The sequence below is a fragment of the Epinephelus fuscoguttatus genome, linkage group LG20 (genome assembly GCF_011397635.1).
Source record: "Epinephelus fuscoguttatus linkage group LG20, E.fuscoguttatus.final_Chr_v1".
Lineage (NCBI taxonomy): Eukaryota > Metazoa > Chordata > Actinopteri > Perciformes > Serranidae > Epinephelus > Epinephelus fuscoguttatus.
The window spans coordinates 30211250-30234620 of NC_064771.1; the positions used below are offsets into that span (position 1 = coordinate 30211250).

General features: G+C 42.5%; 1 protein-coding gene across 1 annotated transcript in view; it reads right to left on the reverse strand.

Annotated features, from left to right (window-relative positions):
* Positions 1-813: 813 nt before the first annotated feature.
* Positions 814-23371, reverse strand: part of hs3st3b1b (heparan sulfate (glucosamine) 3-O-sulfotransferase 3B1b) — a 32280-nt gene continuing 9722 nt past the window's right edge. Inside the window, exon 2 of the mRNA XM_049563147.1 lies at positions 814-5684. Coding sequence (XP_049419104.1) covers positions 5066-5684 — 619 coding nt within the window. The 3' untranslated portion in view covers positions 814-5065. The remainder of the gene's footprint in view (positions 5685-23371) is intronic.

A 23371-nucleotide genomic window follows, 5' to 3' on the forward strand; every position in this document is an offset into this window, starting at 1 on the left:
CCTTGTATCAGTGGTTCAGGCTGCTGCTGGTGGTGTAATGGTGTGGGGGAGATTTTCTTAGTACCAACTGAGCATGGTTTAAACACCACAGCCTACCTGAGTATTGTTGCTGACCGTGTCCATCCCTTTATGACCACAGTGTACCCATCTTCTGATGGCTACTTCCAGCAGGATAACGCACCATGTCACAAAGCTCACATCATCTCAAACTGGTTTCTTGAACATGACAATGAGTTCACTGTACTCCAATGGCCTCCACAGTCACCAGATCTCAGTCCAATAGAGATGTGGTGGAACGGGAGATTCTCATCATGGATGTGCAGCTGACAAATCTGCAACAACTGTGTGATGTCATCATGTCAATATGGACCAAAATCTCTGAGGAATGTTTCCAGCACCTTGTTGAATCTGTGCCACCAAGAATTAAAAAAGGGGTCCAACCTGGTACTAGCAAGGTGTACCTAATAAAGTGGCTGGTGAACTTGCACATCTCCAAGTATCGTTTTTCCTTAGTAAATGTAAGTAAGAAAATAGACACGGCAAATACGAGACAAGACTAAAAAGGAAATAGACATAATTGAATTGTAGACATCTCCTCAGTGAGGGATTGATGCATTTGATGCATCATGGATTAGCTCACTGTGTCACATTCAAAGTCCACTTAATGCCCAGTTTTAATAGTATGTTTTATGTCATAGCTTTGAAATGTAGTAGTCATAAAATGCTTAAATGTAAGGGTGCTCTTTGCCATTTAAATAATAAAACACCAGGGGAGAATCGAGACAATAAAAGTCAGGGACAAGAGGTTTTGGTAAAATATATACTTTTTTATTTATTTCTTCATACAAAGAAATATTTTGAATGTTCAGTATTTAATCATCTAGAAACTTCTGTTCCATTTTCCTTTTTGCATTGTGTAAAATTAATTCCTTTGATGTACATACCACAAAATACTTGATTTACATGTCTTTTTCATTTTTGTACATACAGATCTGCTAGTCTAAATACATATTATATGTGGGTAAGACAAACATTTTTTTTTTAACATTTTTAGATCTCAAAACAGGTTGAATAAAACTCAACCATAACCAATGCAGCCACACGGGGTAAAACCCATGAGTGCAAGTTGTTGTTGTTTTCAGATATTCCCTCAGTTACATGAACTTGACCAGAATTCAAATGCAGTTTTCCATCAGTTACAGGGAAACATGTCGGACTTTCCTTCCAGAATGTGACAGCTTGCTAAGAGAGGTCATCATAAATGCTTTTTTAGAATCAAACATTGCACTAAGGGGAGAAGAGGAGATGAAGGCTTTCTCCACGAGTTCTCACGAGGAGAATCACGGCTCAGGCAGAGTGAAAGTAAAGATAGCACTACAAAAAAAACAACTACAGTGTAACAAGCCTCCATCTCCCCTGCTACCAAACATTGGTTTGAGGCTAAACCAGGCTGCTGGTTTCAACTGGAAAATAAGAGAAATAGTTGAATTGGGTCGCTCTCTGTCTTAATGACAGGAGCAGGCTAACTGTGTTGGATTGGATAGTTAAAGGGATAGTTCAGATTTTTTGAAGTGGGGCTGTATGGGGTAGTTATTCATAGATAGTGTATTATACATTGTAAATGTCAGTTGGAATGCCCCCAGTTTGGAGAAGCAGACTGGAGTCCGACATGGTAGCTAAGCAATCTACTGCTGTGGACTGGGGTCCAGCAACAAAACTTCTTTTAGCCACCTTAAAAAAGTCCCACCTTAAACAGATATCAGTTTTTTAGTGCGCTATATTTAGAATATTTTCACTGTTTTACCTTAATGTCAAACAGTGATTTACAACAGGAAAATGAAATTGTTTGAGTGCTCTCATCTAAGCCAGACTCCATTGAGAAAAAAAGTAATTTAACATTGCTGAACACAGGAGCTGCTGGTGTACCACTGCCTTAAACAGTGATTTTGTTTGTGTTATTGTGTGACTGCGGCTTTGAAAACGGTTAGTTTACATACACCAAAAACACACAGTAACACAAACTAACTAACTGATTCATGCAGCCAAAGACCAGCAGCTTCCATGCTCAGTGAGCTAAAATTACTGTTTTTCTCAATGGAGTCTGGTGGCTTAGGCGAGAACATGGATGGGGACGTTAACGGGTTTCCTGTCAGATGTAAAGCAGTGAAAATACTTCAACGTTTTTATTAACATATAGTTGGCGGGACCATTTTTAGAAGGCTATAGTACATTTCACTGCTGACACCCATCCACTGCAGTAGGCTGCTTAGCTTCCGTGTAAGACGCCCGCCTGCTTCTCCAAACTGGGAACACGCCGTTTGACATCTACTGTATGCGATACACCGACTACAAATAAGCGCCCCATACAACCCCACTTATAAAAATCCAAACTATCCTTTTAAAGAGGCACAACATTTCCTTAAATTCAAAAGGAAAGAGGGACAATCAAATATAACTTTTAACTAAAACTGAGTGACAATCTGACCTTTAAAATTGATTCCTTTGCTGTGAGGGTAGGTTGTGTACATTCAGTCTGGGCCCTGCTTAAACACACAAAGCCCTCCTCTGGATGCTAATAAATCCCTTCCCATTATCCCTGCATTTTCATAATGGCCACCACATTGAGCATGCATAGCATAGCGTAGCACAGCATAGCATGGCCGCCTCCCTGTGCCCTTATAATAGCATGCCACCTGCTGCAAAGAGACGTGGGGCAGCACATCAAAGAATGATAACTACGCATTTTCTCCCTCTTGCATATCAAGAATTCAAGTAGAAAGACAAAAACAAAGAAGCAATGCAGGGGGAAAAAGCTGAGATCAAGCTGTGTGATATCAACCCAAAGGTTTGTTTTTTTTTTGGCAACAAGTAGAGAGTTGTGAGAGTTGTGAGGATGACGAGAGTGAATAAGGCATAAAGTATATAGGCCATGGACGATGGCACATGAGGTTTTCTGACGACACTAGAGAGGTTAGACACCCCCGCCTGAGGCAATTCGTGCTGTGCTGAGAGTGCTTCACAAAAACCTTTCCTCTTCCTTTGATCTCTTTAGTCTGGGATCTAAGACGGGGCCTGGTGGACTTCTGTTTGAAGAAGCGCTATTTCAGTGAGGCAAAGCCAAGTTGTTGTTCGTCTGTCATCTTTTCTATCTTAATGCTCGATTTCTGACAGATATGCCTCTGCTACCTCACGCAAAGATTTTTTTTTTTCCATCTCACTGTGACAACAAGGCACACACTCCCCCCCGACCCTCAATGCTCCTCCCGCTCTGCTCCGCTCAACAAATCAAATGCCTCTCAAGGAAATTTGATTGAGACTTTGTGTGACCTTTGAACTGAGCGGACGGGGCAAGAGCCTGGCTCTCAGCCAACACAGCTTCTAATGGGTTGTTAGAGAGCGCAAGCTCGATTGATCTGCCCGTTACCTTTACTCGATTAGCATAATGTTAACATGGACCCTTATGTGGTCCGGGATGGGATTTAACGTTTGATGGATGGGTCATTCATTAGAGCAGGCAGCAGGAGCACTGAGAATGAAAGGGCAGCTGTATACTTTAAGCATGAGTGACACAATGAGGATCAGTTAAGTCTATTGATCTAACTGTTATTGAGTGGAAAGGGACATGAGATCTGCAGCTCAGGCCGATGCCAGTGCAGGAAAATTGGATTGTAGAAAACTTGGAGGTCTGTGTTGCAGTGAAGCAGACACTCAGAATGACAGGGTTTAAAGGTCCAGTGTGTCGGATTTAGGGGGTCATATTGGCAGAAATATAATATAATATGTTTTTTTGTGTGTGTAATCACTCGAAAATGTGACTCGATGTATTTTCGTTACCTTAGAATGAGCTGTTTATGCGGGTCCTCATCTACAGAAATCACGATGTTGCATCACCATGTTTCTACAGTCGTCTAGAAAGGACAACCACATGGACTTCTGATAGGGTCATTCGCATATTTGTGTCGGCTACCATAGTTAGAAGTCCCTCCGGGAGGACAGCGTCAATAAAACTGCTTTATTCAGTGTTTTTGCCGATTGAAATCATTGCATCTGTTTGTTTTGGAGAGGAAGAGACCTCTGCAGATAATTCAGCTCCCAGTAAAAACCACCTAAACATCTAGATCTTTAGTTATCGAAGAAAAAAGGTGAGCACAGATTAGCAGATGCTAAGCTAGCAGCCCGTTCTGCAAAAAGCCAAACAGCATCAGAAAAACACATTTTTTAAATGGAGCTGCTTTAGGCAGTGTTTTTACCGGTTTAAATCACTGTGTTCGTTTGTTTTGGAGAGGAAGAGACCTCTGTGGACAGTTGGGCTCACAGTAAAACCCCCCTGAATGCCTGGATCAGACACATTAGCAGGTGCTGGGCTAGCATGCCAAAAAGCGTACAAAAAACACAGTTTTGTAACGTGAAACTGATTCATTCAGTGTGTTTACTAGTTTAAATCCCTTGGTCCATTTGTTTTGGAGCGGAAGACACCTTTGTCAATAATATGACTCCTGGTTCAAACCTCCGAAACAATGAACATTGAAGGAATTCTAACCCGAGAAGTTTCAGCTGGTTGCAATCTGCAGTCCTCACCACTAGATGCCACTAAATCCCCCTAAACCTAACACACTGGACCTTTAAAATGACTGAAGGTAAAATCATGATGCATATATAAATGAGGATGCACATGGATAGGTATTCTCCACTTCTCTGTGAGCACTCTGTACCCGTAATATGGTGCTTTTACATTTTCCACCCTAATTTCTACTTCGCTGATTATCTGCATTACGAAGCACCAATAAATCCGCTGAGTTTACAGGACCACGAGGGAGGAGCGAGAGAATTCAAAATTAAAAGGAGGAATGTTAAAAACAACATGTGGGCCAGATGTTATGTACAAATATGGTTAGGCAGCTTAGTGAATTAATTGCTTAGAAATAAAAATAAATTATTATAAAATAGATTTCTGTACATTTTACATATATATAGCAATATCTCCACATCTTGCCGTTGAATTACAGAGGAAAAAAAATAATAACTTCTCAACAAATTAACAAAAAGGTCTTTCATGATTTTCACATCAATCCCAACCAAAGTTATGTCCTGTCATCTGGTAGAACTTCATGTTGAAGGGCCTGTAAAAGTCCCGTAGCCTCTGCACCACCTCAGGGTCAATGTTCGGATGGGTCCGCCCTTTGGTTTTACCCAGGCAGTGGGGCTTGCTGCTGCCCTCCGCCTTCTTGAGGCACGGGAAACCCTTGGTCTGGTTGAAGTAAAAGTGTTTGTCCGTGATGATCCTCTTGAGTCCCAGGAAGTCCTGCACGCGGCCCAGCTCTCCGGCCGGGTCGCTGATCAGACGCTCGCCGCTCACAAACAGGATCTGCTCCATGGGGAAGTACTGCAGCCAGTTGTCCAGGTGCTTGGCGTAGATGCCGATCTGGATGGCGCTCCACGAGGTGTCGATGAGTCCCGTAGTCCTGTTTTTGAAGGTGAGGCTCTCGAAAGAGGGAATGTCGGGCTTCTTGGACAGCGTCTGCGTGTAGTCCGAGATAGCCCTGGTGACGGGGTCCCTCACCACCACGATCAGCTTGGTGTCCCGAGACATGGCGGATATCCTGGCTGGAGCCTCTCGGGTCACAAAGTAGCTGGGGGTTTTCTCCATGGTGATCTGGCCCTCCAGGGTTTTGGGCATCAGCTCCCTGCAGAAAAGAGACACAAAGAGGAGGTTAGGCGAAGGGTAAGGTGGAGCAACGTCTTGCATAATGTAATCAAGTTGATGGAGTGTACTGTGTTCTGTAATCAATGACTCACTGAGCCTGTTTGGCCTTATTATAGGGTTTGAAAACCTATTAGTGCAGGCAGCTCTCCAACATCAACATGCTCACTCACTCATAAGATATCTCACTTCTGACAGAAAACAGAGAACCCTTATTTACTGCATAATCAAACACAGGGAAACATTTACAGGAATTTCTAAACATGGTAGACCCTGAATTTAACCATATTAGGGGATTCTTTAACTATCTGGGTTTTTGTTTCCCTTTCAGAAAAACCAAAACACATGTCTTATTTTTTATTTTTGTCACACTGACTTGACACCAAAAAGAACATACAAAAATTAAACGGGAGATCAGTTGTTATTTTTATTATATTAAAAATGCCTTTTTATGTGGTGTTTGCTGTATTTCCTTTGTCCCTGGCCACATTTTGGACATTTAACCCTGCTTAATTTTGACTTTAATATTAATTCAACATTAACTTCAAATAGAAATTACACATAAATACCTATTCAAATAAAATGTATCATGTGTTGTAGATACATGAATATTTTATGACTTTTTAAAAATAAAAAGACCACCTTTCCACCATCACTGTAAAAAAGTCAGGCAGCTCTCATGCCCTGTTAGTATGTTTTCCTACGAAAAGTTATGCACCAAAATTTCTTATATCCTATGTAATGATGAGCCAGTAACCCACATATTTTGGAAGGCTGCAATCACGTGACCAATGCACTGATGGGAAAGCAGGTTGGGGTGCTGGATGGGTCACATAACACAGGACTTTCCCCCCCGAGACTTTCAGCAGACTTCACAGTGATGTGGACTTTGAGTGATTTTAAGGTACATCCTCACCATGTTTCTTTCCCTAAACCTAACCTCCATAACTTAACGTTAATTATATAACTTTTCATTATGGATGTAACTTCAACCGTGGGGTTCTAATTTGTACAATATCATACAAACTGTTGTATGAGGATATGTTGAAAAAGTAAATTAGGGAGGGTTTTTTTGGAGTTTGTGTATTTGGTGAGCCCATGTCTAGAGGACGGTTAGCTCCATTGAAAGAACTGAAATAATAAAAAAAATCAAGGTCAGTTTTTGTTAAATTAGAATATGTTTCTTGACTGTCATTTCCAAACAGTTCATATTTCCTTTGAATGTACAAATAGCAAGAAAAACAACATTTTCATTGACCTGACCTTGATGTTGATATTTGGTTGAATTTAGGTTGTGACTTCAGGTGACCAGAATTCAATGCCAGGACAACATTCAATGCCAACATCAATTTGAAACAGAATACTGATGACAGATGACATTCATACTGTGTTGTCAACCTGATTTTCATTCCAACCAAAAATTAACATCTGTCCATCACAAGAGTCCAACATCTTTCTGATGTCATAAATACATGCAGTGCAACCTGGGTTATACTTTGTATTTTGTGTAATGCAAACACTTAAACAGACATTAGCAAGCTATGTGACGATATCTAATTTTATACATGTTTTAGATTTTATTTAAGGTTCCAGACCAAAATGCACCGTAGTTGTCCTTTGCAGCTAACCTGCTCTGTTATACCTTAATAATTTTCACTGTGATTTTGCCTAACAATGCATTTTATATAGAGAGATACTAGATCACAACATGTGTGAATTCTATTATCTGACGCATCTTCCTTGAGCTAGTCTTCCCTCAAACATCACTGCTGGATGAAAATGTCCCAAAGTGGTCAGACTTAATCAAAATTAACCCTCCCCTCTTTATACTGTTGGAGCAGAAAAAAAATCCCACTCAATTTGCCTTGCTGACTCAGGCGTAGCTGTGCCACGGTGCCCCGCCCCCAACTGACCCACAAAAAAATCAGACGCACTACAGTACTGAAAGATGATGAGGCTTGTTTCAGAAATGCAATCTGTTTTTTGACAAGAGTGGGTTTGGTCTTTGGGTGAGGGCTGGCTGATGGGCTTTAAACAGATAAGTTACATGCAGACGTATAATCAAGAGGTACTTGAGACCAACTGGTTTTGAAGGAAAAGTGAAAGCGCTCTGCTCTCCCAGCATTAGGTTTCACAAATGGTGGCCGACCGCAGAGGCTCGATTATGGTGGAGGCGATAAGAGCGGTTTGACTGACACTGGGACGCGGATCACCTTTCCCTCTTTGGCCCCCATGCACCAGGAAGAAAACTATGTGTGATTGAATGGTGTTTCTGGTGCTGGCTGGATGGGAGGGGTTCAAATTATGTGCTGGAAACTGCAACAGCTAGAACTGTTCCTTCTGCTTTGTCACAGTGAAATCAAAAAGACAGTCGCAGGAGTAAAAACTTTAACGGACACACAGAGACCTAAAAACAGCAAATAAGCAGTTTAGAGCGGTCAATGGAGGAAAAAAACAAAGGAAGGACGAGATAACTGAGGGCGCTTATCTCGCAGATAAGACTCCTGTTAGCCTGTTGTACCCTTTTGTTGTTAAGGCTAGGGCACTTACACACCATTGTGTAGACAGTACTATTGTAGTCGATCCCATTCAAATTCTGTGTAATCCTACACAAAGTATTTCCACACTGAGGACGGTAAAAGACGATGTTGGACACATTCTGTACACACAGAAGTCTGTAACACTCGATTCTTCCCCAGAGCTTCAGCTGCTCCTCAGAAATATACTCTAAAAGCTGGAATCTAGTTCACGTCCATCCAGCTCATGGCTAATTCATGGAACATCGGCTCTCCATCAATGCACATATTTGTGTGCGAGGAAGAGGGAACGGCGAGGAGAGGGAGGAAATACCCAGGGTAGCATCAGGTAACCAATAAAATGCCTCATGGAAATGGTGTTGGCAGATTTGTGTAATCCTAATGCAGTGCCAGTGATCTAATTATGATAATATGTTCTTGATTGCTGACACATCAGAGGGGTGAATGGAGGAGACGGGGGGGAAATAAAGCTGTTTCAAAAAGCTCATTTGGGGCCAGACTGGGATCATAAACAAACAAGCTGGGAAACTAACGCCAGCGCAGGTCTTTTAGTTTAATTACTACAAACAAAAACTGCTTTAAAATCCTCTGAAATAGTTAAGGCATAAAAAGTGTCGTATGTGCATGTACATGATCGTACGTGATGAGAGGTAGAGATCATGCTATTAGTTCTGAGTGACTGCAGCTTGTTACATTTGTGCATTTCATATGTATCATATGAATGTTTCTAAAGTGACGTAGTTTTGAATACATGAGCTGACTTTGTCATTGGGAGGTGGAGGAGATGGTGGATGGTGTGAAGCCAAGCCGAGATGACTGCCAAGCTGCAGAGTGCTGCAGACCACAGTTTGAGACAAAACATTGTCTGTCTCATTGTCTGTGGCAATTGTGCCACCAAAAGTGAGGTTTTTGGTTGGACATTGGCTGCATTTCCAGCTGTGATTACCAAAGGCGGTAATTTTTAAGCAAGACATCAACAGCATTTCCAGAGGCAACTGTGTCACCAAAGGCAAGGGTTTTTCAGCGAGAAATTGTCGACATTTCCACAGGCAATTGTGCCATCAAAAGCTGGTACTGTTAAGTGAGACATTGACTGCATTTCCAGCTGCGATTACCAAAAGTGGTCATTTTTAGACATCGCCAGCATTTCCAGCTGTGGGTGTGCCACCAAAGGCAAATGTATTTTAGGGAAACATGGGCAGCATTTCCAGAGGCAATTGCACCACCAAAAGCTGTTTTTGTTCAGTGAGACACTGATGGCATTTCTGGCTGTGATTACCGAAAGCAGTCATTTTTTAGCGAGACATTGGCAGCATTTCCAGCTGTGATTGTGCTACCAAAAGCAGTTGTTTTTAGCGAGATATTGGTAACATTTCCAGTCCTAATTGTGCCACCAAAGGCAAGCGATTTTCAATGAGAAATTGGTGACATTTCCAGAGGCTATTGTGCCACCAAAAGCAGGTATTGTTTAGTGAGACATTGATCGCATTTCTGGCTGTGATTACCAAAAGCGGCCAGTTTTTAGCAAAGACATTGGCGACATTTCCAGAGGCAACTATGCCACCAAAAGCGGGTGTTTTTTAGCAAAACATTGGCAGCATTTCCAGTGGCAATTGTGCCACCAAAAACAGGTGTTTTTTGGTGAGAACTGTGGCATTTCCAGTCGCGATTGCACCACCAAAGGTGTGTTTTATTTAGTGAAACATGGGCGGTATTTCCAGAGGCAGTTGTGCCACCAAACACTGGTATTGTTTAGTGACACACTGATGGCACTTCTAGCTGCGATTACCAAAAGCGGTCCTTTTTCAGAAAAACATTGGCAGCATTTTCAGACTGTGAAACTGTGCCTATTTGGTCAAAATATGATGTTTTCCTAACTATAAGTGTTTTTTAATGCTTAAACATAACCACACATTAACCACAGCATTATTGTAATGTAAGGAAACACAACATTTCTACATATCTGCTAAATAATAACCTATAAATGTTACATATCCCTGGTTTGCAAAAGCATGCAATACCAACATTTATTTTGGCGACTAGCTTGCCAGGCCTTTAATCTGGCCTGGCTACCGGGAATTCTCCCGGTGCTCTCGATGGCCAGCACAGGCCCGAGCTCATTAATAGCCTGTTGAAATCAAAACAGACACAGCATGTGGTTTTATGCAAAAGCATGACAGATCTTTCTGCCAGCAAACCATTCCCGGAGATAAATGCAAACAACACGCTATGAGCACACACATTAATTCTCCGTCACAACTTTAAACTGCACCCTCTTGAGCGTCTTCAAGGAATACAAACCAAACATGCTCGACTTAAACTGCACGCTATTCCTCATTCTCTCGATGCACAATGGCGATACTGCCTGCAAGCTTTTTGTCATTCCTTGTGCTAACATACAAAAAGAGTCCAGAGCTGACACACAGGAGGCAAATGGCTTCCCATCTAATCCGATTTCAACATCACAATGCGGCACGGAGATAGGGAGGAGGCCTGAGTTACAATGTGCATAGTGATAGATTATGCTGATCCAAGCTCGGGGATTTTTTTTTTTTTTAAATCAAGTGTTGGGGGTTGGAGGAGCATAAAACAAGGAGATGGTTGGACAGCGAGGGAGAAAGAAAGTGGCGAGGAAACCCCTAAAAAGCGCCAAATCCGCAAGAAGAGACCCCCTAATAAAAAATCTCCACCTCTGACTTTGCCCGCTCTCTCTGCCAAAGAGGTAAAAAAAAGAAAGAAAGAGAAGAGAGGAGGGGAATTTTAGTGGGACAAGTAGCTCTCGGAGAAACAATGCCTATTATGCTCCTTTTTGATTTATGAGGTACTGCTTTTAAAGATTCCGTCAGCAAACAGGCAATTCTGTGACACCGGGCTCCTCTTTTTTCCTGCTTTTCTTTGAAAGTGAGCCATTGTCCCTGAGTGGAGGGGTGAGCAGGGCAGTGGTCAGGGCAGTGGGGCGGGGATGGGGGCAGGGTGGAGAGGGAGAAGGAGGGAGGGAAGGGGTGCTTATCGAGGGCTGAGTGGAGCACTTCTCCGTCCTTCTCAGCCTCGAGTGAGAGAAGCCTTTTGGAGGGCTCTTAAGTGGAACGTGTGCCAAAATTGCCCTGCAAACATCACCCTGTCCCCCTTAGATACCAAGGACTACACAGACTGTCCAATAAGGGAATTAGCAATCATAAAAAATGTAACTTAACCTCAAATATGATGATGAAACTTTTCCCCTGCTTGTACTTCCACATGATTTATATCTGCAGACTTTTTTCTCCTCCTTGCCTCTCTGCACCTTTGTCCATTGAGAGTATTTCCAAGTTGAAAGACATGCCAAAAACAGCGATAAGACACAAAGCAGAAGCCCTTGTCATATGACAGCATCAAACAGGGGCCGGCGGAGTGGCCCTTTGGCCTGTGTTTTAAAGAGCCCTCATCCCGGTGGAGATAAACGGCAGGCAGGAAAAAAGGGTTATTTCTGTCTGATGCTTCTGCCTCCCTCCTGTCATGTTTGATTTGATGATAACGGGCTGCCACTGAGCCGTCTGTGTCACAGCATCCCTGACAAAATGACTACTTTGCTCATAGACAAAAGGGAGAGGAGCTATTTGGCGTGTGTCTGTCGATTTCATGTTCGATACAAAGGGTTTTCAATTGTCTCACATGTCTGGATGTTGAAAGCATTTGAATCTCAAATTAGGGTTTTGTTTATTTGAATACAGACAAATCGGAGGGCACTTTGTATCCACCGGCGAGGGGAGGGTGTGGCTTTACTCTTATGGGTATTTAAAGCTAAAGAAGTGTGGTTTCTATGGCTTGAAGACCCTGGAGTGAGAGTTATCTCCTCACGGGAGGTCACACCACCCACAACAACAGTGTGCACTCAACAGTGCTCTAAGGAGAGGCTGAGTTAACCCATCTGATTTAACCACAATAAGAAAATCTAACAAATCAGTTACTTTCAGGACATCATGCAGACATTCACCGTAGAAAATTCACACCAAGGTGCCGAAATCCTGAGTTTTCCTTACATAAAAAAACACTCTGTCATTCCACCTATCGATCCCTGAGGTCCCCCTGACCTCTTGACAATCAGGCCTTGAGGTCTGATAGCAAAGGAGACACGCAGCCATTCATTACAACACATTGCCATCCCAACTCGTCAAATACTGCTGCTTTGTCATGTCAATATATGACATGCTCGGCACCTCCTACATCTGTTTTTGGATGTTCATGGACGTCTTTTCAAATGCACTCTTGTTTTCACAGGAAATGTACAGTTTCTATGTGTAGAATTACACATAGACACATTGCCCGCTGCCTTGAAAGCTGATGTGCCCAGTGCATATCATACCACCACGAAAGGTGCCTCTGAGTTGGGCTCTGATGCGCGGATCACTGTCAAAGTGGCGGCATTTGAAGACTTGGGAGTGAGAACGATTGTTATCAACAATTCACAGCTAGGTAAAATCCACCACCCCCACAACGACATCCTCTACACAGTGCTCTAAATAGAAGCTGAATTCACCCAAACAAGAAAATCTAACAAGCTAGCTACCTCCACGCAGACATTCGTCACTCTGTTCTCTTTACAATTGATGCCAGGGGTTTCCCCGACATCTTGACAATCAGGCCTTGAGGTCCGATAGCTAAGTAGACGCACAGTATGTTATTATCAACAATTCACATCTAGGTGTTGAAATCTTGAATTTTCTATACATCAAAACATTTAAAAGTAGTCTTTCATTAAGTGTCTGATAATTATCCAAGCAGCAATTACGTTGTCACCACCACGTCATCACAAATGCTGTTTACTAATATCTAAATGCAATTTCTAGGAAAAAGAACAACTACTTTCAGGAAATTACGCTGAACTTCATTATCAACAATTCACGCCTACGTGCTAAAGGAAATTTTTCTGTATTTAAACTCTTCACAGTCTCCACACTTCACCCTTCTCTCTTCCATTGATCCCAGAGGTTCCCCCGACCCTTTGACAATCAGGCCATGAGGTCCGATAGCAAAGTGACACTTCACAAGGGGGAAGACGGAGAGGGAGGAAATGAGGGAAGAAGTACTGAAAGGCTGCCTTTCTTTTCCGAGGGCCTCTCACCCAAGCCCTTCACATGAACCAGTGCGGTGGACGTACAAGCATTTTCAGGAAGTACAAAGAAACATCTTTATTCCGTGTTGGACGATAAGGATCTTGAGCACCGCTTCTTCGTCCACAGTGTTATAAATCTGATCTTTTCAACCCAAGCGTTTGAGTGTAACATGTTCAAACAAAATGCACGTAGTTCATGAAATCTCATGATGTAAAAATCTCTCCTGGTGGTAGAAACACTGTGGAAAGGATGACAGATGATACATGCAGATATGGAGGGCTCGTTGCATGAATTCATGGATGAGTCACTGGTAAATAAAAGCAGAGTTCATTACCAGCGTTCCCTTTTAAAGCTCTCAGCTCACAGTGGGAGAAGCTTACAGTTTATGCTATGAAATGGAACTGAAGTGAACAACATGTTTATGTAACACACATGCATACACACACACTACTACAGAGGAAGGCAGGCATGCACGCCTCTGCTGGCTCACTGAATATTTTCAAAGTAGCATTTAAGCACATACAGAAGCCAGACATTTTGAAATACACTCCACTGTGCCTGGAGTCTGACATTATATTTAACCACAGAGCATGGCTTTGGCTGTAAATTAAACGAATAGGGAAGATGGTTTATGGCGCAGTCGGCCCGGGACACTCCGACGCGGAGAGGGAGAAGAGCTCCGGCCGCAGCTACTAAGGCTTCATCTGCTCTCTCTTTCAAGCACTTGGAGTGGAGTCCAGGTGTTAGTATGTGGCCACTTGGAGCTCTCTGACAGTTCATTTCCTGGCTGAGAAGAGCCAGAGATCTCTGCTTAAAAGTGAGACCATGCAGGAGTGCATGCTGACGGGGGTCCGTGTGTATCTTTGTCTTATACGTCTCTGTGGATTTGTGTTTGGGCACCGAAACGTATGCATATCGTTGCACTTGCTGTCTCTATATCTATCTCTGACACCTGCTTGTAACTTCATACCCGCATGATGAAGCTTAAGTGATGCTGCAGCTTCATCAGCCCTATCAGAGTCAACTGTCAGAGTGCCTCCTGAGCCTGAGGTCTCAAATTAACAGGCTTCATTGAGTAATGGTGTCACTGGAAACTCAGGAAGGTGGCTGAGTGGAAGCCCCTCTGAATCATCTGTCTGCTAAAGGGATTAATAATGCAGGCTGGCCTAATATCACACACTCAGGGCTGGATGGTGGAGCCCTGGATGGGATATTGTGGTTATAAGGAGGAGAGTCTGAAGACTGGATTCCTCCACTAGATTACTGGGAATACTGCTGGGGCCAGTGTCAAGCAGTGTTAGGTGCTAACTCTAGTATGTCTGTCCTTGGATTGACTAGTCCTTTGGATGCAACTATTAGGCTATATTTTAGGATACAGTTAGAGGTACATGAGCACAGAGAGTAACTTAGTTTCACAATGAATTTGGTTTAGATCTGTGAGTGGGGATCAATGTAGCCACTTCTCTGACACGTATATTGGATTTCTGTTGCTAAATAATGTCTACACCCCTAGTCATCCATGTCTTCTAGAAATTCTGTTTGTATATAACTTATTTGAAACAGCAAATACCTTTTTTTGCTTGAAATGTAAAGCTGAGAGAATTTATGTTAATGTTAATATTGCAAAAATGTAATACTAAAGTGAAATCATAAGTGCTATATCGTAGGCAACTGGACTTGCTTGAGTTTCTTGAAGACGTTTCGACTCTCGTCCTGACAGAATATTGCAAATTTCTTTTTTTTCTGTCGTTTAATTCTCTATATATTCCATAAAGCCTGGAGACAACTGATGGCAAAATATATCTTGGGAAAGTGCCATTAGAAGTTACAAACTCAAGCAAATTCAGTTGCCTCCGATATAGCACTTACGATTACCATGACCTGGATGACTGAGAATCTTCACAGACTTATTGTTGAAACATTCACTGGCAACATAATTCATTTGTTTACAGAGGCAACTTTTTTATTTATTTATTTATTTTATTAACCCTTATGCTTGACTAAGGGTTACCAGTACCCAATGGTACCTTTTTTCAGTACTTTAATTTCTGCTGCAAAAGCTGCAGAGGTGACATAAAAAGGAATTCTGCTTCTCTGCTCTTTTCTAATAGCACATAGAGCTAATCTTCTGGCTCTGTCTCTGTCTGCTTGGTGTGTGTGTCTGTTCATCTAGCAGTGATTCTAGGCTATTACTAAAATAATACAGAAAAGAAAATAGACCAGAGGTCACACTATTCCAGCCGATTGCCACTGCAGTGATAGTTTTGGCTTGCTGGGAAGCTTTTGGAATGGTTGTGGAGCTCTGTGGTGCTAGGCGGCACTTCTGCCTCTTGTCAAAACCAGGCTTTGTCACCTACATGCACTCACAGATGGATTTAATTTGAATCGGTACTTTGTAGTTTTGACGTAATTTGGTTGGTGCCCTTAAAAGTGCAGAGTTCGACCCTAACCCTCAACCAAAATCACAACCTTTTCCTCACCTTAACCAAAGTGCTTTAAATGCCTAAACCTGAGAAAGGATGCAAACCCAAGACTCTGGAGTCACAGTTCTGGACTTTATATGTCCACCATGACCACCTCGCTGTGAAGCCTAAGAAATGTTGTCTTTGAACATCATCCAAGCAGCAATTTTATTGTCATCACAACCTTCTTATGAACCCAATTTAGTAACATACAGCCTAATTTCTAGGAGACATGGTTGCTGCACTGATACAACATACAGCTGGGGACAAAGAGGGACCTGATTGCTGTACTGTAGATCCTACGATTCTAAAAAGATTAATAAATCAAAAGGTGGCTGTAACCAGTGGTTCCCAACTTTGAGTGTCAAGACAGAGATAAATCTGAGGCATCACAAGATAATTGACATGACTTTAAAGAGGAAGAGAAACAACTTTTTAATTTTGTTTTTCAATAGATTGGAACAGGGGTTGTTTTCTACAAAGGGTCATGGCCTAAAACTAAGACTAACAGATTCACTGTTAACTAAAAGATCAAAGCTTTTTTTCAGTGGGTTTTGGATAAAAGACAACTTTAAGCACAATTGAAAAAAACTAAAGTATACAGGCTTTTGTTTCATGTACTTAATTAGAACATTTCTAGTAACAGGAGGGCTGGAAGGGAGTTTAAGAGAAATGGTCAATGACTGCACAACAGGATCTAAGGTCAAAGTATAATGACGCTGCTGTTTTAAGCTTTTCCAGAACATATACCAGCCAAACTGATAGGAGCCCCCATCTTGTTTCTTACTCAGTGACACTTTGACACCCAAAGTTTCTCTGCGCTGGAGTCTTGATGCAGTTGATAAATGCAGCTCCCAGACCTCTTAACTCCATCAAGAAGTTGCACTATGTCAGAGCAGCCTGGGAATCTACTGACCCTCCATGTAAACAAGGCAGTTAACCCGACCGACGCAACCCATCCATCCATCATTTTTCACTGGAATCAGGGAGTCATGCATCGCCAGAGTGGAGCTTTTTTTTTATCATAGCGTCTCTTACAGGCTGAGTGTGTGTGTACAAGAGTGTGTAGGAGCGGGAGAGTGAATGACAGAGAGAATGTGAGTCGAGGAGGGAGGGAAAGACAGAAAGAGGGAGAGAGAGGGGGAGTCAGGCCTTGCGGTCACAGACCATCCAGACTGGTTTCGGGCTCGTACCCAGCCTGGTTTTGGAGGCAACATCAGACACTAGTAAAGTAGAATAAATAAATAGAGAACTAACCACCACATATAATGTCATGGACTACATGGGGTCAGACACCCCAACAGCATATTACTCCCAGCCACAGCTTCAGATACCCCCCTCTGTTACGTCCTGAAAATACTTAAAGTGAAGCTGAGACATTCTGCTCTTCCACCATTGTGGTCGCCTCGTGATGGGCAGCTTCGCAGAGGCGTGACAAGCACAAATTATTCAATTCAATAAGTGACTATCATTTTTCCCACTCGGAAAATCTGTTTTTGAGTGTATTTGTTGCTATTTGGCACCTTCGGAAAACAACACAGGAATGTTTGGAGCCCCCCCCCCCCCCCCCCCCCTTTTTTTTGTCAGGCCTGGAACCGCATCGGCCTGTGGCCATAGACGGCTGCATGGAATTACCGAGTGTTAATAACCCTGCAGTGAAGCGGAGGAGCCCACCATGTGGTATAAATAAAACAGAGGAGTTGGTGAAATGGATGGTGGAGGGTAGAAAGGAGAAATACCTCCTCCCTTCCTCTCATGAATGTGCAACAGCATGCTTTTACAGAAGTGTGCTTTTTTTTCTTCAGGCTTTCAAAGATGTTGCCCAAAAAAAGCTTCATTTTTCTGGCTTAAGAGAGGTGAAATATTCCATCGTTTTAGTTTTACTTATAGGTCCGGTGTGTTGGATTTAGGGGGATATATTGGCAGAGATGGAATATATTTTATTAAGTATGATATCTTTAGTGTATAATCACCTGAAACTAAGAATCATTGTGTTTTCGTTACCTTAGAATGAGCTGTTTATATCTACATAGGGAGCAGGTCCTCATCTATAGAGTCCGCCATGTTGCACTGCCATGTTTCCACAGTAGCCCAGAACAGATAAACCAAACACTGACTCTTAATAGGACCGTTCGCATTTTGGCATTAGCCACTTCTGCACCATGCTGAACAGCATTGAAAAAATGCTTATTTTAAAACAAAACTGCTTTATTCAGTGTTTTTACCTGTTTAAATCACCAGGTCCATTAGTCTTGGAGAGGAAGAGACCTCTGTGGATAATTCGGCTCCTGCTTAAAACCTCCTGGATGTGTGGATCTTAAGTTATCAGAGAAGAAAGGTGAGCACACATTAGCAGGTACTGGGCTAGCTGCGTGTCTCTGATATGCCAAACAGTGATGGAGAATCGCTGATTTGTAAGGTGAGAGTGTTTTATTCAGTGTTTTTACTGGTTTAAGTCACTGAGTCCATTAGTTTTGAAGGGGAAGAGACCTCTGCGGATAATTCGACGTCCGCTAAAAACCTCCTGAAGGTCTCAATCAAAAATGAGGTGAGTACACATAAAGTTATCAGAGAAAGTAGGTGTGTGCACTTTAGCAGGTGCTGGGCTAGCGGTCGGTCTGCTACGTGCCAAACAGTGTAGGAGAAACACTGATTTATGAAACTGCTTTATTCTGTGTTTTTACTGGTTTTAATCACCTAGTTTGTTTGTTTTGGAGAAATGGAGACCTCTGTGGAAAATTCGGCTCATGTTAAAAACCTCTTGAACAAGGAGGAGGAATCCTAAGGCATCTTAACCAGGAGAAGTTTCAGCTGGTTGATCAGCTAGATGCCTCTAAATCCCCCTAAATCCTACACACTGTTTCTTTAAGAGAGGTAAAAGATCAAACTGTTTTTATAACATCTCACCACTTTGTTTGCCATGCGATACAGGATAAGTTACCTGACACTGCCGCAGCACTCAGGCCACTCATTGTGCATGCCTGTAACACCAAACATACTGCAAACCGTCGCCAGCAGACACACACACACACGCTCTCTTTGAAATCCAACACTTGGCGATATTACCCAGAATTTGTTTAGCGCTAGTAATCCTCACTAATCAGTGTGTTTGCTCGGGGTGTTTGCTGAAGGTGTTAGCCCACAGCTAGCCACACATTCCAGCCACTCCATCAGGATGAGGGCGCGACCGGGCTGACAGCTCAGACGAAATAAAACCGATGAACCGTGAAAGGATAAAAAACAACAGGGAAAACAACAATGAAAGGCTGCAGGTGAAGACTCGGCTCAGTGTGTGTGTGTGTGTGTGTGTGTGTATGTGTGTGTGTGAGAGAGCATTTCTGGGTGTTTTTGTGTGCGTGTGCAGGCAGAATCAGCCATTCTGACTGATTTCCTGACACTTGACATGCACCAAGAGGCACATGACTCCTTGATCTAGCTACAGCAAAGATGAATAAAAGATGAAACAGACTGGAGAAGAACATACATGCCACCACCCCCACTCCCTCGACGCACACAGTCACACACACACACTGCGAGAGACAGAGAGAGGCAGCGAGCTACTTTGCATCCTGTTTGAATTGGCTGTCATCCGTAACTGCCTGCACACCTTTTTGAAGACAGGTGAACTACAAAGTGTGTGTGCGAGAAAGAGGGGATTTCCTCTCTACTGTATGTCACTCAGTGAGCAGAAAACCATCTCCCTGCGTGTTTGGACTGTTATTTTGCTTCCTCACACTGCAGCTGTTGTTGCAGGTTAATGGTTTACAAATTCCTGAAGACAGCCTGCCTCCTGAGCTAACGTATAATTAGCTAAATTGGGTAACGATAGCACCAGTCGCGACAATTAACCTGCTGCTTTCAGAGATGGAAAGAGTGGCAGCAGAAATCCTCAGGCAATCCCACAGTTTTTGTTGGATTTGAGCCTAGATGTTGTCTCCTACAATATCTCTGCGAGTGCCCCAAAGACAAGATAATTACTGTTAAAAACATCAGGCAGCGTTTTAACCATTTGTGCTGACAAAGTGCTGCCAGAACCAGAAGTTAGAGCTACGAGCTCAGTGTCAGGGTTTCATTCAGAAGACGGTCGGGGAGCACGATGACAAATGTGTTCACCCCTCTGCTGTGTCTCTATCAGTGAGCGATCAGTGGTTGAAGTGAAACAGGATCTGCTCTCACTCCAAGCCAGGGAGCTATTTTGCGAAGGGAGTAAAGACAAAAAATGGGGAGATATCAGAGAAACGCTTGCTTAATGCTGTATGTCAGCTCTTGGCCTAAAGACTTCAGATGTTTGTTTTTAACAGATATTAGAATCAGAAAGCACTCACATACCTAAGCCAAAAAAATGCACAATCCTCCAATTATCTTAAACAAGCACTCTGGCAATTTAGTGGTCCACTTGCCAGAGGTTGAGGGACTCACACGAGACAGATTTTTCAACACGTTCTCATCCTGACTTGTCAGATACCGCTGCTTTTCCAGTGGAGCGACACGTCTAACCATGACAAGGCTGAGTTAACCCATTTGAATTAACCAAAATAAGATAATGTAACAATCATCTTCTTTGAGGAAATCAGGCAGACATTCATCATCAAAAATTCATGCCTCAGTGCCAAAATTGTGAGTTTTCTTTACATTATCCGAGGTACCCCAACCCCTTGGCAATCAGGCCTTGACATCCGATAGCAAAGGACACACACTACTTTGGGAGGAAAACACTGAAATATGTCATACAGTATCAACATTTTTATGACTTGCCAAGCATGTTAATAAGCAATTTTTCCTTATTATGTTAATACAAAACACAGTGGTTGAATGTAACTAAGTACATTCAAGTCCTGTACTTGTGTGTAAATTTAGGGCACTTTTACTTTACCTGAGTATTTTAATCTCACTCCACTGTCAACTTCTCCTTCACCACACCTCAGGGGGAAACAAACGTTTTACTCAATTATTTAGAAGAAGAAGAAGAAGAAGAAGAAGAAGATGTACTTTATTAATCCCCGAGGGGAAATTCAATTTTTTTTTAAATCTCTGTTGTCATATACACACAGGCCTGATACACACACATGCACCAACAGGACCTGTACATGCATTAAATGGCGAGATGTCAGAGTGAGGGGGCTGTGTCTACAGGTGCCCCGAGCAGTTGGGGTTTGGTGCCTTGCTAAGGGCGCCTCAGCAGTGCCCAGGAGGTGATCTGGCACCTCTTCAGCCACCAGTCCACACCCCAAACTTGGTCCGTACGGGGGCTTGAGCCGGTGACCCTCTGGTTCCCAACCAGGTGCCTATGGACTGAGCTACTGCTGCCCCTGTAGTTACTTTAAAGATACAGTCGGCTACGTTTCCTGAAGTTGGCTCAAACATTCTGTACGAAACTGACGTGACCCGGATTTAATAACTTGAGTTATTTCACAATCAACCAAAATATATAAGTACAGCTGAAACAGTTAGTCAATTGATTAGAAAGTTAATCAGCAGCTATTTTGATAATCGTTTAAGCCATTTCTCATTGAAAACCTTTCATGGTTCCAGCTTTTTAAATACGAGAAATCACTGCTTTTCTTCTGATTATTTTAATTTATTAAATTAAAAAACTTCCCACATAAAAGTTGTGTTCTATAAAAACAGACTTGATGAGAAAAACTTTGACCCATGCTTACGAATATTTTGGAGACAGGAAACTGGCGATGCAGATGGTGAGGTGGAAGCTTGATTGTAGAAATTGTCGAACACCATTTTGGGCTTTTGTCCATACATACATTTTTAATATGGATCCTACACATTGTTTTATAAATGAGAGCCCTGTTGCAATGTTCCTAGAGCCTGTTATAAGATAGAAGACAATAAAAGCATTGAAAAGAAGAAAAAATAATCCTGCTTATTTGTAAACCCACAACCGAACTTTTGACCAAATTTCACTCAAATCTTTTGCCAAGTTCTTGGATATTCTGTTTTTCTGTTTGATAGCGGTGCCGTAGTTTTGCTGCCTCCCAAAGACACAGCGTGCAGTTTCCAGGACTGCCTTCTGATTCCCATCACTTAAACAAGCAGGAGAAAAACTACTCTGGGAGGAAAATAATTGGAAGTGAGTCGAGTTTGGCCAGGTTGTCTCGGAGTGGAGCTGAAGTGTTCTTACAGCTCTTATGAGAGAGCTCTGGGAGTACATCTAAATGGAGAGAGTGACTAGTGTCGAGCAGCCGCGGTGCACAGAGACAACTCAGGGCTTCTAATGAGCTCTGCTCTTTTACTGCCAGGCTAATGGAAACCTCGGGAGACCTCCGTCGCTCTCTGTCTTTCTCTGTGTGTGTGTGTGTGTGTGTGTGTGTGTGTGCGCGAGAGTGTCGTCTCTTCCCAGAGGCAGGCACACTCTCCAGCACCCTAATGGCTACCTCTGGGACTTAATACCTGGGACAAGTGCAGCTTTACAGGTTTACTGTCATCACTTTCTCCTCTTCTTCTGCCTCCCCCTCAGCTGCAGTTTCCTCTCTCTGGACAGCACTGAGTTGCTCCTCGACTAACTTATCTTTAACATTGACTAATTAACAGATTAAAGTTTCTCCGAGCCTCCAGGGAAACTTTTTTTAATGTGCTAAAGAGTGTTTATTTAGCAGCAATGAATGACCATTAACTCTGGAGGGAGGATGTCTGGTTCTGTTCTGACATGTGCAACAACATCCAAATTATCACCTCGTTAAAATGGGCCTAATTCACACGTAGCACAGAGGGAGAGTTTGTACGCCGCTTTCTCCACCCCACGCTTCCTGTCCTCCACCAATACAACTTTATTAGACATCTTTATGAGTGTTTTCCATTGTTGACTTGCATAGAAAAGGATTTAGGGGGTCAGAGGTGGAATATAATATAATAAGTATGTTTTTTTTAGTGTTTAATCACCTGAAAATAGAATCGTTGTGTTTTCATTACCTTAGAATGAGCTGTTTATATCTACATAAGGAGCACGAGATTGCCATATTGCTCTGCCATGTTTCTACAGGAGCCCAGAATGGACAAACCCAACACTGGCTCAAGCTGGGCCATTTGTGTTTTTGCCATGGCCACCATAGTTAGCAGCCCCTTCACACTGAGAGCGTCCAAAAAATGTGGAACTACTTTTCTCAGTGTTTTTACTGGTTTAAATCATCAGGTCCGTTAGCACAGTGTTAGCACCCTCTCTGCACCAAGCCGAATAGCATCGAAAAAACTTGGATTTTTAGAGTAAACTTATTGTATTCAGTGTTTTTTTGGTTTAAATCACCTGGTCTGTTTGTTTAGGAGAGGAAGAGACCTCTGCAAATAATTCAGCTCCTGGTAAAAACCTCCTGGACGTGTGGATCTTAAGTTATCAGAGTTAGAAGGTGAGCACACATTAGCAGGTGCAGGGCTAGCCAAACCCTGTTTCCCAACCATGTGCGCTAGTTGTTGGAGGAAAAAAAAACCCATCAATTCGCGGTGTGTTGTACCGACGTAGTGCTTTTAGTTTGAAAGAGACTGTATGTAAATGACAGATTTCCTGTAAAAACAGAAGTATATTTTGAAAGAAGACAATACATGTAACAAGCAGAACAACCAATGCATCCA